This window comes from Pinus tabuliformis, chromosome 5_1 (genome assembly GCF_031772625.1).
Source record: "Pinus tabuliformis cultivar Carrire ecotype Pingquan chromosome 5_1, CPIR1, whole genome shotgun sequence".
NCBI classification, from domain to species: Eukaryota; Viridiplantae; Streptophyta; class Pinopsida; order Pinales; family Pinaceae; genus Pinus; species Pinus tabuliformis.
The window spans coordinates 881142700-881162352 of record NC_142305.1 but is presented as its reverse complement, the minus strand read 5'-3'; the positions used below and the strand labels follow the sequence as shown (position 1 = coordinate 881162352).

Sequence of the window (19653 nt, the reverse complement as noted above, 5' to 3'; positions counted from 1 at the left end):
TCTGGAGCCAGAGACTATTTTGGACACCCGTGAGAGGCACTTGCGGAACAAGCTCATTAAGGAGTTTTTGATTAGATGGAAGAACCTACCGGATGAGGATGCCACTTGGGAGGGGGAGCAGATACTTCAACATGCTTCATTACAATTGCTTGAGGAAAAGCAACGTTTTTGCGGGGAGGACTGTGTTATTCCCACATAGCAACATTGCTAAGAGAAATATCAGTTTTTGTAGTTTTGGATAAATTCGCACTAGCGCTTAGGAAGTGTGGGTTTATAGGTCCCACATGTATTTTTTATTATCAAAGTGAGCCTAAACATCAGAGGATGGAGGAGGAAAATCGAGCCGCTGGTGGTACGTGGGGGCCACCCATAGAGAAATGCGACCCATAAGGGAAACACACACTCATTGGAGCGTGTTTGGTGGGGGGAAGTCGAGTTGGGCCCACATGGGCATTTTTGATGCTCTTTGACAAAAGAGAAAGAGGCACTCATTTTGGTCATTCATGAATATTTAAGAAGTGTCTTAGACTAGCACACTTGAGTTGAAGCCAAGTCTCTAAGTGTTGTTTAGCGCAAGAGTGTTTTCGAGCGGAAATCTCAACCCTTGCTTCGGTGGGCTTCGAGTGCCAACGCAAGGAGGGAGTCTCATCCATTCCAGTTCGATCCAGGAGCATCGAAGTACGAGTTTGAGGGAGGTTCCAGTAGCAGCAGCACAAACACTGCACAGTCCTTGGAGGAGTCACTCTTGGGCGTTGAGGAGAGAAGGGAGTTTCGGGCTAAAACTTGAGTCTAGAGAGGAGTTTTGTTGGTAATTGCAACCATTTTTGGGGCCTGTTGCAGTAGGATTGTTAGGTGGGTCGAATTTCCTAGCAACAGTTCCATCGAGGGAAATTGGGCTGAAATTCCAAAGTCAATTGACAAATTCCTTCGTGGGTTATTCTGGGTATTTGGTGGACAGCTCGGGGTTAATTTCCTAGAAATTTCTGAGCACCGGAGGAGGCCCTAACAATTATTCTACACAACCAACAACTCATTTTTCGGCATTTCAACGCAGAGCCAAAGGAAGATCAGCTAGTACGCTTGGGGGACTTCATATATATCACTTGGGTTTAGCTAGCTTGCCTTGGGCAAGCCCAGGTGCATCTTTCCAAACACCCATTGTAACTTCTTGCTTTATTAATAAGATGGCTCAACAACATAGTTTTTGGCTTTATTTGGTGTTTTGATGTTTGAGTAGATTTTCAGTGTGTTTATGTCTATTCATGCTTTGCTTTTTACCCTAAATTTTCCTTAGGGATATTACAACCCATTGCAGAGAAGGGAATTCTTGTGGGTTATCGTGAGACCAACAAGGCCCATTGTATATACATTCCCACACAGAGGAAAGTTGTCTTGAGGTGGGATGTGAGATTTTGAGGAGGAGAGGTCCTTGTGGAGGTCTTTAGGAGGTTGATTAAGTAGAGCAGTAAGTTCCTTAACAGGGGGCCACACCATGGGTATCAATATTTTTAGGTGGTACTCGAGGGTCAGGAGGATCACCTACTTCTGGTGTGGCCAGAGGATCTCAGAGTACATGTTCACCATAGATCACAAGAGGGGCTTCCTCATTCGGAGGAGAGGCTCCAGGCGAGGATTTTCCCATACTAGTTGAGGAAGCCTAAATGACTTCGTGAGATCCTGAAGGGAGCATAGGAGATAGTGGGAAAACCCAAGTGGTTAGTGAGGGAAAGCAGACAACCAGAGAGGTTGGCTATTTGGTAGATGTTATTGAGACAGTCAACTAGCTACGAGGAGGCTGCGAGTCAACAAATCTGGAGGGATGCCATGGTGGAGGAGTATGCCTCCATCACGAAGAATGATGTGTGGGAGATAGTGTCGAGATGTCAGGGGAAGTCCGTTGTGACTTCTAGGTGTCTGTACAAGATCAAAGATGTTGCGGATGGTAGAGTGGAGAAGTTCAAAGCTTGAGGGAGTTTACTATGACGAGACCTTCGCACCAACTGCTTGTTGTACCTCTATTAGAGCAGTGATCTCCATAGCAGTTGAGATGGGTTGGAAGATTCACTAGATGGATGTGAAGACCACCTTTCTCAATGGGGTCATACAGGAGGAGGTGTACATTGAGCAACCACAGGGCTTTGAGGTGCATGAGAGAGAGTCTCATGTGTGTAGGCTTAAGAAAGCCTTATATGGATTGAAGCAGGCGTCGAGAGCATGGTACGAGAGGATTGATGCTTACTTGCAACAAATGGGTTTCCAAAAGAGACATATTCAAACCTATATTTCATTATGGTTGGTGATGATCCACTCATTTTGGTTATGTATGTGGCTGATTTATTTATTACAAGAGAGGAGGGGCTCATCTAGCATTGCAAGAGGGACCTTCCTTTAGTGTTTGACATGACCGATATGGGACTAATGCATTACTTTTTGGGGTTGGAGGTTTGCTAGAAGGATGGACATATCTTCGTGGGCTAGGACATATATGCAGGGGACATACTGAGGAGATTTTGTATGTAGTATTGTAGGCCTACGACTACTCCGATGATCACCAATTGGAAGAAGTTGCACGCTTCAGGTTTCGAGTTGGTGAACCCCACTTTGTATCATTAGTTGATCAATTCGTTGATTTATCTGGTCAACACTAGATCGAATATTTGTTTCATTGTCAACACATTAAGTCAGTTGATGATGGAGCTCGGGAGAGTGCACTAGGTGGCTGCGAAACGTGTTGCAGTCCCTGGGGGCACAATGGGTTTGGACCAGTGTTGCACACATAGCGATCGGGATTTAATCGGCGCCGGGAAAAAAGTGGAAAAAATCGTTAAAATCGGGAAAAAATCGGAAAAAAAAAAAATCGTTTGGCACAAAAATATTCATTTTTTTCATTTTTTTTCAATTTTTTTAATATCTAAACCATCTACAACATAAAATAAATACATTGACACATAAATATGATAAAAAAACTAATATATAAGATGTTTAATATCATTTCTAGCGCTAAAATCACACATAACATTGAATCATGTCCTGAATAGTAAGTCCTGAGTCCCAAGTCCAACTCAGCCTCAAAATATCAACAAAAAATATGATAATGTATCTCATCATGTCATAATGTCATATACAATAAAATGAAAGTCTAATCCTATTGATTTCCTCTGCCCCTCTTGCGAGAAAATGGCACAGCTTTCTCTTTCCCTCTAGATGTAGAAGCTGGTGCCTGTGCTGGTGGAAATGGCAGTGGAGTCTGACGTGCTCTAGAAGCTGAAGAACTAGAAGTAGGAGCTATAGGAGGTAGACCACGTCCTCTACTGGTGGCAGGGGTAGGCTGGGCGGATGGTGTCACCTCGAAACATTACAATCTCCCAATCCTAAAATCCTGAAAAACTGATAAGTCTGCTGGATTTTAAATGAAATCTAATCTCCTCCATATGAAATCCAATGAGGCTGGAACCACTCTCAAACATCCTGAGTCATTTCATGGTAATGTTAAAAATTTAAGTAAAAGGATGAAAATGAAGATTAAGGAGAATGTCACTTTTACTTTAAGAATTTAACATTACCATGAATAGCATATCCATACTAGGGCATAGACTTGATCATTAAGTTGCCCCACTCAAAAATTATTTGTTTCTTTCAAAAAAATTGCATGAAAAAACCCAAAAAAAGTTATAAAACTATGCTGTACCAAGCCCCCACGATTTTTTCCTTAAAAATCGCGATTTTTTCGAAAAAATCGGTATAAAAAAAAGTGGCGATTTTTACGAATAAAAATCGCGATTTGATCGGGCAGAGGAAAAAATCGCGATTTTCCGATAAAATCGCGATTTTAACAACACTGGTTTGGACTATATCTTGGGAGTTGGAGTCAGGTTGACAGGTTGTACACACTCAGACTAGGCAGGGACTGTTGGTGATCGAAAGAGTACTTTTGGATGTTGTTTCATGTTGGATTCGACAACGGTGTCGTGGTTTGGCAAGAAGCAAAGATCAATGGCACTGAGCTTAGAAAAAGCTGAGTATATTGTAGATAGTCAAGACAGTCGCGAGGCTCTTTGGCTTTGCAAGATGATATGTGGCTTCTTTGGTCAGAGGCTAAGACCAACTATGACATACTATGATAATCATAGTCGCATTAAGCTCACGGAGAATCAAGTATTTCATGACCGGTCAAAGCACATAGAGATCAAATAACACATCATCAGGGATGGGGCTTAAAGAGGAACAATGAAGCTTTAGTATATATCCACTGATGAACAAGTTGCAGATATTCTGACCAAGTCATTCCTAAGGGGCAAGCATGTGTACTTCAGAGATAGGATGGGAGTGGTGAGAAACACCTACCTCGGTAAGACGGAGTATTGAAGAAAAGGGTACCAAGGATGTGTTTCCTAGTGCATTTTCTTTTTTTCCTAGGATAACACTTTATAATACCTTTTTAGCTATTGACTTTATGAGTTATATTAGATTCATGTTTTAAAGTCACTTTACGAGGCATTATGTACTATGTACTTTCTAACATTAAAGTCACTTTGTGTTTTTAAGTTGATTTTATGTGGAGAACAAGTACAAGGTACAAAAACAACTTAAAGTGACAAGGGAGTTCATTAATGAGGGGGGCCCACATGAGGGAATGATCTCCACCTTTGATCTAGATTGATCAAAAGGGTTAGGCTTCTCCTATCTTTAATTAAGCTAAAAAGGGAGAAAAAAGGCTGAGAGCTCATTCTATTCTACATGTGCATTTGTGGAGAGGAGAGGAGCTGAAGGAGACAGTGCCGTGAGAGCTGAGAATATTGCAGGAGGAAATTGACCTACAGCAAGAGGAAAGTGGCACAAATTCTAAGGTCTTGCAAGCAGAGATAGCTGGCATGAAAACCAGGGAAAGGCAGCCACTGTCAGCGCAGATTTTGAGGGGCGCTGAGTGTACAAATCTTGAGGGTTTCTGACAGCTTCAGGAAAGTCTGACAAGCCCGCATTCTGAGGCTGAGAAATCAGGTCAGAGGCTCAGAAATGGAGGCTTCTACAGCGCAGAAAATGAGGCCGCAACAGCAGGTTGTCAGACATGCAGTTTGAGGCTGAGAAGAGCTGACTGCGGGCATCGAGCAAATAAATACTGAACTGTGCCCCAAATTTTCAGAGAAGAATTCTGGGCAAAGTGGCACGCTGTTCAATGCTAATCTAGTGGCTTGATTTTCAGGGAGCTGAGCAGAAATTTATATGGGAGTTACCCTCTGTGTTTTAGTTAGCTGTGTTTAAATTTCCTGGGAACTAGCAAATAAAATCTCCTTATCGCTAGTTTTCCCCATTGTGGGGTTTTCCAAGGTCAAATTTGATCAAAGATAAGAGTGTCTGAATTCTGTGTATGCTTGTGTCTATTTTTGCTATCAGCTGAAAAGTCAAAAGAAGTAGAGTAGTCCTGTAGTGTTCCTTTAAATTTGCTCTGAGTTTATATATCTGCTAACGTGTGGAGTTGTGGGCATTAACCAAATTCAAGGAAACTGAAACAGGGGAGGGCTGCAGGAAACACCTTAAATTTTCACATTTGACATGTGGTGTGATGATGTAGAAATATTGAAAGCATTCATGGCCATTTTATTACAGAGATTACAAACATGTTTTGAGATTTTGCCAAGTACTAGGAATTCTAGCACCCAGTTTAAAGTCAAGGAGGAACCAGTGTTTTTCAAGGAAGGCAATGTCACCAGGGAGTATAAACATTTTTCTTTTCTCGATGAAACTATTAACATGTTGGCCTCCCACAGTAGGTCATTTCCTCGATATTGAAATCATATTGACATCCTCAACAACAGACAGAAAGAAAAGAAAGTAGACAAGAAAGAAAAAAAAGTACCTATTGACAAAGAAGATGGGATAATCAATGACATTCAAAGAACCACAAGTTGAGTAACAATCATGTGACTAGACCAACGAGACAAATTGACAAAGTTACATTCTTGCATAAATGATAATTCAAAGGATAAGGATCTTTGCAACATCAAGCTATTAACAATTGATACCATTTAAGAATCAAATATGGATGGATGGATTAGCAACAATGGCATTGAGAGAGCAAGAAATTCGGGGAAACCCTATTATATGGTTTCATCTCTTGTAAAACCCTTAACTATAAAGCTTCAAAGACAAAGATTTTCAGAGATGGGTAACTATGTTATGACCATAAGGGGATATATAAGGCTCATATGTATAAGTAAACAATAGGTCAGCCTAGTAGTTGGCCTACACAAGTAATGAGTGAGAGCATATTGAAGGATAAGTATCCTTTTAATGTACATTGGGATGGATTTGATCTGTTAGATGTGTTAAGCTCCTTTGATGGTGGATGGAAACCAACTGCGAAAGCTCAAATACCTTCCCTCACACATAGACACAAGGGCTCTAGAACTTGGGCTATTTGCATGGCAGTACCCTGCCCGACCACTCTACATATTGGCATATGATCATTGTATATGGATGTACTTGGGTTTTTTTGGGAGTTCTAGTATCTTGAGTTAAATTATCATAATAATTTTCTTGGAAGATGTGCTCTAGGCCTATATTTGGTGAAACTTGGGTATAGAATTCTGTATTGGTTATTTTGTTCAAAATAAAGGATCCTACCAGCATAGGAGTTGTCTGAAGAAAGATTTATTACAACAGTCATGATAAATACAGATCGAAGCCATTCTAGTTGGGAAATCTGCGCTTTACAAATTGGTGAGGTTGGGGTAGTATTGACAATTTAATTTGGCCTGTTGCCAGATATTTCTTTTGGCGTTGGTCCTCTCAGGTAACTGCTATTGGCCATGCTGTCTTACCCTTACAAATAAAGAGTAAAGGCAAGAAAATGAATTATAAATTTAAGTCACAAGGTTTGCTGAAATTCAACTTTGAGGTTCGAAATTCAGTGAACCTAAACTAATTTCTCAAGTTTGATTAGGTTCAATGAACCTCATGGTTGAACCTTTAGTCAAATTTCAAACATCAAGTAGGGTTGGACTGGTAGTGAGTTGAAACCTAATGGTGAACCCAAAGGCAAGTTTGAACCTCATGGTGGATTTTATTTTGCATGGGTTTTTTATTCATGTTTTTCAACTTTTTATAATTTATAAAAAGGAGGGTGTTAATTATTTAACCCTATAGCCATTGACTCTCTCCACATTTGTTTCTTCAATCCAGTGTTCAAAATATCAGTATCGGCAAAATATCGGCGAGGGTCCACAAAACATCTTATTGGCAATATCGACGAAAATATCGGCAAAATATCAGCAAATAATGACAAACATAAAAAAATGCATAATATATTCATTTTTTTCAGATTTTTAAACATATAAAGCAATAACAACATGAAATAAACACATTGGCACATAAATATGAAGAAAGCACTAATATATATGATGTAGTGGATGTAAAATAAAAATGATACATCAAAGACAATACCAAATCCTGCTGATCCCTGATAATTGTTCAATCGAGGACTCAACTGTGGAGAACCAATACAAAATAACATCACACATATAAAAGTATCTCATCATCCTGAGTTATATGTAGCAAAACAAATAAAACTAGTAGCTATCTATCTGAGATCAGTGCAGTCTCCCTAGCAGCTATCTTTCTATCTTTTTCATCAATTGCTTCAAGAGCTTTTTGTATAAGCTCCACACTAAAAACCGTACAAAGCCCAACATCATGTCCAGGGAGTCTAGCTAGATGGTATTTCAATCGCGTAACCCCTCCTGTCATCTTGGTCCCACACAATTTGCATGATAGATATGCCCAATTTGTCCCACCATCAGGCTCCCCATACTCCCAAAATGGGTCCAAGGCTTTTGGCATATTTGTAGTGAACTAATTCAAACCTAGAGAACCAAAAAACCAAAAAATTGGCATTAAACACCCATACACAAAAAATAATAAGTAATAACCACCTCATTTAAAAAGAAAAATTACTACATTATTTGCAATGTGAATGAAAAATGGCAATAAGAGGGTGCATAAGAAAGTTAAAAAAAATGAAGCTTGTTGTCCAAATATGGAGAAAACCCTTGCATTGGCTCATGGGCATGAAAATCATTATGGATGGAAAAAAAACAAAGCAGCAAAATGTTGGTAAGCAAAGAGGCAAGCAAGCATAACCTTACATCTATGAAAAAAATCATTAACATAGGGGTTTTTAAGAACATACCTGTTAATGGAAGAAATGAAGTTTGTCTTATAGATCTTCAATATTTGATCCACAATTTTTTTTTTTTATTTGGTGGTGATAATGGCCATTTGATTCTCAATCCCTCCTTGAAAACCATCACAAAACTCTTTCCCTTCTTTCTCCAATACTAAGAAACCAAAATGAGCAAATAAATTATAAAACTACCAAAATCACTTTTCTAGCCTCGGACCAGCCCACCTGGCGATATTTGGGGTCATAGCTGGATATTTTGCCAAAATATCGGCGATATTTTGGCTTGCCGAAAATATCGTGATATTTCCTAATATCGCCAATATTTCGGCGATATTATCAACACTGGTTCAATCCTCACTCAGCCATCCCACCTTGCCGAAAATATCGTGATATTTCCTAATATCGCCAATATTTCGGCGATATTATCAACACTGGTTCAATCCTCACTCAGCCATCCCACCTCCGTTGTTCATGCTGCTGACCTGATCTTCATTGCTGCTGACCCTCAACCCCATTAACCCTGAACCTTGTGCCTGTAGTCTCTTCTGTGCAGGTTGAGTTTGACCCTTCATTACTGGGTTACTTGTGTTTTCTGTGACAGGAGACTCCATACATGTTGTGGACCATTGCATACCTGCTTGCAGCTGGGGACTCCTTTTGCTGTCATTCTGTTGTCATTGTTAACTGCTGATGATGGAAGCTATTGATCTTGGGAGGATGTGCACCATGAACAATTTTTCCACCATACAATCTCCATTGAGGAGATTGGAGAGTAGAGATCTGACTAGATTTCCAAGAGGATCTCTTCCCACATATGCACCTTTGATTAGGTTGGGAGTAAGGTTGGTTCCAAACTAAAAAGGGAGCCATGAAGTTCAACTCAAGACATTCAAAACTCTTACTCTCCTCATAATAATAGTGACAACCAGAGCATCCAGGACTCAATTGAGATTAATAATGGCTAGTATTGTGAGCCTTATAATTTATATTCTATTGTCCATGGATATTTGGTTTTTGTGACTGAGTAATCTTGGCTTGGTCATAATTTTGTAAACTGTGTTCTAGGTTGGATGATTAAAGTCTGAATTATCTTCAAAAAATTACTGAGCTCAGCTACATAGCTGGATCTGCCAACTTTAATACCCTATGGGTATGTCTAAGGCAAATTTTGTTGGCTTTGTAAGGATAATATCGTTTCCAAGTTTCCTTAAAACATGTAGCAAGTTGACCTGCATTAAGTACAGTTGGTTTCGCTGTGTTTAATGCAATAACTAATCAGATATTTATTAAGATCCAACAATGTTTATTGATTAGGTTGGGAGTAAGGATGGTTCCAAACTAAAAATGGAGCCATGAAGTGCAAGTCAAGACATTCGAAACACTTATTCTCCTCGTAATCTTGGCTTGGTCATAATTTTGTAAACTGTGTTCTAGGTTGGATAATTAAATTCTGAATTATCTTCAAAAAATTACTGAGCTCAGCTACATAGCTGGATCTGCCAACTTTAATACCCTATGGATATGTCTTAAGGCAAATTTTGTTGTCTTTGTAAGGATAATATCGTTTCCAAGTTTCCTTAAAACATGCAGCAAGTTAACCTGCATTAAGTACAGTAGGTTTCCCTGTGTTTAATGCAATAACTAATCAGATATCTATTAAGATCCAACAATGTTTATTGATTTTAAAGTATATATGCATACATGTTTTGAAAAAGGTAGGTATATATATATATATATATATATATATATATATATATATATATATATATACATGAACCTAGTGGCGAACTTCATCAGAAAATATGAATTTGAGCTGAACCTAATAGTTGCCAAACTCGAACTCGAACCCAAACCATGTGACTCAGGTGCCCAGAACACATAATATAAAATTCCCTTCGATTGAAAGTGATGTCAATCTGCTGATTGTAAAGTTTGTTTTGCTCATTAAATTTGAATTGATACTGCTGCTGTTCAGGAGGGGCTGGAAGATTCTGTTGTTCTTCAGGTACTACTGCTGATGGATCACACATTTCTGTTAGGAACAGATGAAAAATATTACCATTTTAGTAGTGACGGTTCAGATCTTGTTTTAAAATTGGTTTCATTAGTTTCTTATGAGTCAAATCTACATTGGTTGTGGTGTTTGTGGTGGCTTGCAGAGATTTGCTTCCCAACAAAAAAAGTGTTACTGTTGGTTTTCCTGTGCATAAGAATGGGTTTGTGAAGTTTGCTTGCATTGCTGGTGTTAGCATTTGAATCATTATCTAATGAATTAATCTACCATTCCTTATGTGTCATCTATATGCTGTTGGTATCCTTATAACTAAAGGCAGGCATGGAGTTGTATTGTTTACAATATTTTAAACATATATAATTATTTTGCAATAGTTGTTCTGCCATTTTCTCCAATAGTTTCCATGTATTTTTTCCTGTTAGGAATTTTTCATATTTTCTGAACTATGCTTTTATTGGAAGATCTCATTTGCTTGAATCCCAATCCACAAGAAACTCGAATGTCTTATTGATCTGGTGAGAGCTTGGCGCTTCCTTATTGAGTTCAATGTTCTTTTCTAAATGTGAATTTGACATTTATTCTAGGGCACCGACCAGCCTGATGGTGTTTATGTCCATTTACAAAGATTTGCTCCCCTTGACCCCCAGGGGAGCCTTTGATTTTCTTGTCTTATTCTTTTCAATGGTTTTTAATATGCAGTCCTGCACATCCTATAAAGTAATTAGTTTGTTATTGACTGCCTGCCTGCTTGTCCAGTGCCTGCTTTTCTGTATAAAATTCTTGATGAAATTTGTTATCTTTCTGTATATGTTGCAGATATGGAGATTGCCAAAATTGTGGGTTGGATTTCTCAAGTGTGCATACCAAACAAAGCCACATTCATTTCATGTGCTATTACAGGTTTACTACTTTGGTGTATTACTTGTTAATAGTGGGGTTGGTTTATCAGTTTATGGACTGACTGTGTTTCTTTTATTGCAGTTACCTGCAGCACAACTTGAAAATGCTATTAACAAGACTCCTGCATTAAGAGTACCTTTGGTTGCTCATGTCAGCCAACCAAACATTCGTTCTTCTTTGCCTAGGTGGTATCTTGCTCATTTCTTAGCTCCTATATGCATTTTGTTGCAGTTTTTTGTTATTTACTGACTCCTATTTCGTATTGATTGCTCAGGTCAACATTAGTGGTTTTGGGTCTTGTTCAGGATGCTCAACCCGCAAAACTCAGCTCCCCAAATTCCCCCATTGACTGATGTGGGGTCTTCTGGCCAAATAGTGACTGAGACGCAAGCGTCAGAATCTGCAGTTCTTAGTTGAGCAAATGCTCTCGAGCATTTTATTGTGACATTTGTGGGAGTTCAAGGGCAACAGCTGAAAAGGGCTTTGGTTCTTTCTGGTACATGGTTGCAGTCTTCAAATTGGTGCTGCTTGCCTTATGAAGCCTGTCTAAATATTCTTCAAAGGGTGTCAAGGGGATATCCTTTGATGGCTTCCATTGTACATATTTTGATCTTAAAATTCAAATAAACAAAGTGCCAAAGTGTATTTGAGTTTCTGACTAGCACCTGAAAAGGGCTCTTGCTAAGATCTGAGATATCAATTATATCTTGTAGAGCTTGTTTTGTAGATCTGAAGTTATCATTCACCAGGACTGGTCATATTGCAGGATGATGGCAGCCTTTTAACTTAGGAAATTGTTCTATGCCCGGGCTTATTGTCTAGAAGCAATGTACCAAAATGTAACACCGGCTGAGATGCTTTTGTATGATGGCAGAGGAATTTGTGATTGCAAAGTGCCTTCTGGAACATGTTGACCAGCTTTTTATTAATTCATTAAACGGGCAGTTGGGAGCTGACAGATGACAGATGCATGTACAATAACAGGTCAGAACTATAATTGTAGATGAACCGAATAAAGCTTGTCTGTGATGTCCATCTTTCTTTTATTCTAACAATGTTGCACACTGCATTGCGTTGTATAGGGTAAAATACGATCTTATCTAATGTACAACTTTGTGATTGTTTGGGGCTATTGGTTATTATCTCCATAATTCATGCTTATTTTCATACAATTGACGGTGAAATTGGCGTAGCTGCAGATTTTCCATTGTGGCGCATGTTTGTTTTTAGGTATGCTAAATGTTGAATACTCTGTTTTTCTGAAACCCTAATTTCATCTAAATCTGTTATTCTTTTCAGTGTCGTGAAAATATTGATTTGAATGGAACTGCAATAGCAAGGTAGCACTAAAATATACATTTGGAACAAACAAGGCCTCTATGAAATTAAGTAGTGTATGAAGAAATATGGGTATCTGCTTTAACTGTCACCTGTTATCGAAGGACTAATATCAGTAAGGTATCTCAAAGTTGGTGGGGTTTACAACTACAACATTCAGTACAAAATTAGCTTATTTTGAACAAAAGATATTCCATAAAACTGCAAATGCTACTTTCCTTATATTATAAAAATTGCTATTGGGTTCCAGATTTGTTGTAGGGCTTGAATGTTCTTTTGGAGAAGATATATACAGCAGTTATTACACCAATTGGTGAGTTGATCATTGACAATATGATCAAATTCGTTGGGAGGAATTAATATAACTAAATGTGAGATGATTTCAACAAGTGGTCGCTGTGAGAGTGTGACATGGCTCCAACGAGAATAAAATGAGAACATGACAAATAGTTTAGTTTAGTGCTCGTCATGTTTCATTTCAGGTTTTATGATTTAGTATGAATGGGGCCCACATTGAAAGATCTAATTTCTAATTTCTTTTTGTTTTTAAATATCGCCACAAAAGTTTGTGTGTTGTGGATGCCTTGTAGTACCACATATCAAATCAACTGGTCATGGGGACAATTTCCAAGAGTTTTGGATCTGGTAAGGAACTAGATGGGTGCGGTGAAGACATTTCAGAAGTGCTCGATGGTGTTTCCACCAGTGTCTAGATGTTGACGAGTACCGAAGATCTTGTATCGTTGAATTGCGTGGAATATTGTTATTAAGGGCGGGAACATGGCCTTGTGCAACATTGGAAATTAATCTTATTAATTTACTCGTGATTAGTGTGAATTTAACTAATTAGGCTGGCATTACATTTCATTAATAGGTTTTACAATATTATCATTTTTGAAAACCCACTGCTATGAATGTAAGTTTTTTATATCAGTTCATTTTTTAGTTGATAGAGGTGATTATTAGGATATGAATTTTGACAATGGATGTGATGATAGATGTCAACTTGGGTTTGTTGTGAGCAAACTGATTTGAAGTTCTATTTAGAATTTTCAGGTTTACGATGAAGAACGTGGTCTGGATATTGAGATCAAGATGTCTTTGGCAATAAAGATAGATACATAAAGGGCAATTTACAAAATATTTTTGTTGGTAAGAGCCCTCTAACTTGTTTTGTTTGAAACTTGGGTTTACACTCTTTTGGTAAACTAGATAGTGATATTCAATTCAACTGATGAATTTGTGGGTGCCATGACTAAAATTAATGAATTCAATTTATATTGGAGATCATTATTTTCCATGTTCATTCTCTACTAATCACTTAAACGTATCAAAATTTATTGAATATTTCGTACAATAGTGACAATGATAGAGACATCGAGTTTGATTAAAAACCCAAAATTTATTGAATATTTTGTACAATGATAGTGACAGTGATAGAGACATTGAGTTTGATTAGTTTTTATTGTGGCATGTTGAAGGTGATTTGGGGTGCTCAAGAACTTGAGGTGAGGGCATTCATCATGGAATGATGAACATCATGTGAACATATCAAAACAATGGAGCAATTTTTCCTTAATGAATAACTCGAATGTTTTGGATATGATGTATCTAGTCTTTGATTTGTGATCTGTTTAAAATGCAATGATATTATTGATAGCCCACAAAAAACAGTGATGAGAGATTCAATAATGAGAGATTCAATAATGGAATATTTATAGGAAAAGAAAAAAAAAATTTGATAGCAATGTTGATCTCTAATTCCTCTGGACAAATTTACAGATTATTTGTGTTTTACATTTTTGAAATTTATTGTCTATAACAAATTATAGTATTCTCTCTTTGGAATGGTCTTCCCATTTTGTATGGATAAAGACTCCTTATGTTATAATAGTTCCTTTTATTTAGTTAATGATATTTGATTACAAAATTTATGGGTTGCCTTGATAACCCTGATCATGCTCATAAATATAGCTTTGGGATATCCAATCTATTAAAAATAATATAATTTTAATGAAATGCTTGAACTTTTTCTAGTATACATGATAACATTGTTTAAAAATATGTTTAAGAAAATAAAAATGGAAAGAACTGATTGAACATTGTTATCATCATTGAAAAGCTGATTTAAGAAAATAAAAAATGGAAAAACTGATTGAACATTGTTTTTTCAAATAATTTAAGTATTCGAATTTTCCCAAATTGAAAATATGAATTGTGACCATTATTGCAAAGCATCCATATAGTCGAGTATAAGCAACTTTTCTTAAGCTTTTCTATTTTAATATGATATGAAAGTTTTTCGTGATGACAAATGGTTGTCTAGACACAGCAAGATTTAACAGTCACAACAATTATTTGATACTACTGCAGTGTAGATGATATACTTCCAAATTGATCATTGGTAAGAAATTGACAATGACATATACTGCGAAATACATTCTAGAAGTGAAAATAGAACCAGGAGTTTAATTAACACCAAACATGGATTATGGATTAAATGCTGTGGAATCCAGTAATATTAGTAATTAATGAATGGTGATATTGGTGTAACTCATTTGATGTGCATTGTTGTGGAAACCAGTGAAATGCAGATTTTATGTGATTTTTATTGTTGTTAAAATATGTTTATAATAAATGTTGTGAGGATCTAGATTTTGTCTCTTCTAGCAATGCTATTCTCAATTTATAGAATGATATCAAATCATGAAAGTGTTTAATTATCTCTTTTATTTAATAGGATAGTAGCAAATTGACATTGTTATAACATTGCTTTTTGTTGATTGCTTGAAAGGTGTGAAATTGGAAATTCTTTGGATATTGTAAGAACATAGTGATTAATTATTATGAGCGGAATATTATTGGGAGAGATGGATAAAATGATTGACTATTCCAACTTTTTCTTTCCCTAACATTCTTTCTCAAAAACTACTCAAATATATGAACACTTTCTGATGTATCATAATCTCAGTAGACAAGGATTAAAAAGCTGTGGCAGGTTTAAGATTGATCTTATTCACATTTATATCTTATCTTTACATTCACATTTGAAGCTGCTAAGGCGTCTTAAAGCCTCTGTGGATATATTTGATTTAAAAGATAGATAAATTCTTTGCGAACATTTTTGATATAGTGAAGTTCATTTGGCTGCCCATTTTAGTAAGTAATACCCCAAAATAGACTAACACAAAAGCAATTGGTTCCCAATTTATAGTTAAAGCACACATTTATTTGGATGCCAATATTATTTACTAGAGGTTATTCCCTAATAGTTATATTTCATGCAACATTCATTACCAGCTATAATTTAATGTTATGTTCTAAAGCATTGATTGATGGAAATGTTTTTCATCAAAATTTTGAGGCTTTAGGTTTTCCTGTAGTAATTTTGTGAAGAAATGGGCTTAAAGTTGTGTAAATAAACAATAGAATATAAACGTTGACCTCATTTAAAGAGAGCACCATGAAGAGTCCTTGAAAGACATATAACTAACAAATATAGAAGTTGGACTATGTATACAAACAAGGGTACAATTATAGAGTTAAAAAAATAGTACATTAGGATATCAAAAAATATTATATTAAGATATTAATGGAGAAAACATTTCAAACAAAACACCATAATTGAGTTATCATAGGGAATGCCACAATAATCAAGAATTAATGCATATCTTATTCATCCATAAAAAATATGTTGATTTTCTAGGTGCATGTTGACAGCGTTGGGCCCGCCAACATTCGAGGGAATCTCTCCGGTAAGAAGGCCCAACTATACCTCAGACCGTTTGGAGTAGGATTCCTAACAGCGGGTGGTAATGTAGTGCCTTGACTGTGGTAGCGTGCAGAGATAAGTATGATGACTTTGGTCGGAAATAAGTGTGTGACCTTGTAGCGAGTCAAGGGAGATGCATGGGGGGTTCTAACACACGGAGGGGAAAAGGAAGTGTGTCCCTTAGAAACTTGTAACAATACACAACTTGAAAGGAACACACGAACGAAATGATATCACAAGTTGCAATGTGGAATAGTCCACAAAAACAAAGTGATGAGTTAATCCAACAACACGCCTTTAACCAGATTCATACAATTGCATACAAAATAGTTCATAAGCAAATGCGTAAGTTAAACAACATACATTGCTAAAGTAATCAGAAAGTCGAACTACAATAAAAACATATACATGAAACCATGCAGGCTCAGTTATATTATTATTAAGTGAAAGCTTCTTCCATACATACACCATTGACAACCACTAACCCCAATAGTGGAACATTACAGTCAACATCGTCTCCAAAGAATTGTACTTGCTCTATGCTGTGGAGAAGCCAAGGTTCGTCACAATACTCCCAAGCCTTCTCTAAGCCTAAGCCTAGCCAAAAGCTTGGCTCCCAAAAAAACCCATTCTATGAGTTATGTGGTTCTATTTATAACAAAGGGTAGGACACTTGACATTCCCCTTCGACTCTTTGACTACACTCATGACTCTTCAACTTCTTTACAAATAACTCATTACATTACATAGTGAATGTTCACATTCCACTAATGACACTTGGAATTTCACTTACAATATATTCACAAATAATATACAATTTTGACATGTACCCATGTGAGACAAAAATAGGCTAGAGACAACAAGAAAAGACACAAAACTATGACTCAGAACTTTGGGGAATACCAACTCGAGAACATCTACCTGATGACTCTCAGTGATGTATTGATAACAATCTTTGCACTGTGCTATTGTGTCTCCATACTGCTTGATGGTGTCTTTCTGGACGCGAACTCTTGCCTGCATAGCTTGTGGGTATATGATTTAGGAACTTTTGTGCAACTCATCCTAAAGCATGCGCATCATGGGCTTGACTATGGTAGGACCACTAATGTATTTCTGCATGTTTTTTGCACTCATCTCCAAGTCATCGCTGGTGGCCTCTCACTTGAATTGCTACATGTACCCGCCGATCTCTAGTCGGACTTGGTTCTTCTCCCTGACTACGGTTAGGGAATCGATTGACGAGATCCTGTGCGTCCTCGCCATCACATCCAAACTCTTGAATAACCGTGCATATGAACCCTGTATGTTACTGGCGAACGGGGTGAGGTGCTCATAGTTCTAGATCTGCATCTAGATCTTTTCGTTGTCTAGCTCAGCCTGCAACTTCATCATCTTGGGAGAGTGAAGCAGGGCTCTTTTGTATCTCATTGTCCATTCCTTCACATGGGCAATAATGGTATGTCTTTGAGAGTTTGGACAATCTGTTTGCTTCGCCGCTAAAAACCAAATAGATGGACAACTACCTTATGCAAAGTGATGGATCTGTCATAGAGTTTCCACATGGTGGCCTCAAGAGTTAATGCTTAACAAGTATTGCCTTCATCATTTCTGCCATTGCGGATCTTACAGATTGTTCTGCTTTCTGCCTCGCCGCTTGCAAGTTCTTAGCAATCTGTTCATTCTCTGCTAACAAGAACTTGACATTTGAGCTTGTGGCTCTTGCATAAGACATAGTGGCATCGACCATGGCGACTGGATGCTTCCTGACATCTGGAATTATCACCCTTTCCTTCATAAATGCAGGTGACACGTGATCATTTGAGAAATGCTTTCTCCGTGCCTGTACAATCCTCTACGACAACTCATCAAATAACATATTGAACACATCCATCATCAAATCATCATTAAGGAGAAAAACCTCTCCTTGCTCGCTCGGGACTGGTTCTGAGATTGGAGGTGGTGGAGACTGTGGGGCGACCTCGGATGCTTTCGGCATGAGGTCAATATCTTGGTCCTGTGGCCCCTGTCCGAACTCCATGTCCGTTGCTTCAACCATTTACTCAATCTGCTGAGCAAGCTCCTGATCCTGCATTTTCTCACCCTCTTCTTCATTTGCTAGCTGTTTTGACTCCTCAACCTGTATGGGTGTATTTTTCTATGATCGCGCCTTGCCCTTCATTCTACTTCTCTTCTCTCTCTCTCCTTCTTAGCTCTTGTTCCTCTTTCAACTTCTTCTCTATTTCCTGTAACTTCCTTTATGCTTCCTCCAACCTTTGCTTCTCTCTCTTACCCTGTGGAAATGTGATATGCGACCTCTTGCATGACCAAATTGTTTGTGGCAAACCTTGGTAGAACATGTGGAGGCTTCTTTTCGCTAAACATCCTAATGAAGGTGCCATTGGGTGAGGCATAGAAATATGCAATGTTAAGTAATGCTTCCATCACTTCTTGGGACATGTAAGGTGGATCATGCTCAAGGATCAACTTGTACACTGGGGTGATGAAATGGCTAGCTAGCCTCACCATAACTCCTTGGTAGTTGCTCTCGAAACGAAACTTGCAATAAATATTGATGACATGCTCTTGTGGTGTCCACATCCAACCCATGCAGGAAACTAATGTTGGGCACATATTGCATCAAGTAAATATGTGGACATGTAGAATCTTGTTTTCTCATCCTTGGGCGGATTTCAGGTGTTAGTCACATGGATGAGCCAACAGATCCGTCCAGCTGAATAATTTTCCGTCATTCACGAACTGGTCCAACACAATCACTAAATTCAGGGGAAAGGTTTCTGTGCTTTCTTGACCGTACAAATTGCATGCAAAGATGATCAAGAACTGGTAGGCCTTTCTGAGTGACTTTTTCTTGTAAACATGATTGGGCGTGGATATGAACTTTGACGACTCCTTCACCCAACACTATAATATCTCTAATGTTTACATCGCTGTGGGTGGCATCCATGTGCTTCAATGACCGAGGTAAGTGATACATCTGATGATAAATTTCGGTCCTGAAGGTAGCAAGCTATGTTCCACTGGCACTACTCAATGTCATTGTCTCAGGTTTTGTGTGAGACAATCTAGTGGATGATGTCCGCACATGAGAATGCGGGGTACCTGCATGCAACCTTGTGTAAGCACTGGTGGATATTGACATACACTTGCCAATCCTCTAGAACTTCCTTGAAGTTTCGTGCAAAGATATCCTTGATTCCTTGCCACATTATCTTCATGGCCTTCTCAATGAACAACTGAGTGTCTGCATAAACTGGTAAATTCACTAACACCTGTTCAACTACATCCCTAATGCTACTTTCAACAGTGTCTTTTGATGCATCTGTCTTGGAAGCCGTGTTACCTGTAACTGTGAAGAGTTGCTCAACAACTGTTGTACCTGGAGACAGAGAGGACACTCATGGCATGCAAGTATTAATGTGAAACCAA

The 19653-nt window shown here is 38.0% G+C and overlaps 1 protein-coding gene across 5 annotated transcripts in view; it reads left to right on the top strand.

The window, feature by feature from the left end:
- Positions 1-12145, top strand: part of LOC149167636 (uncharacterized) — a 246829-nt gene extending 234684 nt beyond the window's left edge. For 3 of the 5 annotated variants that reach the window (XM_089433059.1, XM_089433060.1, XM_089433061.1), the window contains exons 25-28: positions 10155-10184; positions 11010-11093; positions 11175-11278; positions 11368-12145. In XM_089433059.1, coding sequence (XP_089289185.1) covers positions 10155-10184; positions 11010-11093; positions 11175-11278; positions 11368-11446 — 297 coding nt within the window. In that variant the 3' untranslated portion in view covers positions 11447-12145. The remainder of the gene's footprint in view (positions 1-10154; positions 10185-11009; positions 11094-11174; positions 11279-11367) is intronic. The other 2 variants (XM_089433063.1, XM_089433062.1) reach the window with 1 other exon arrangement.
- Positions 12146-19653: the final 7508 nt, after the last annotated feature.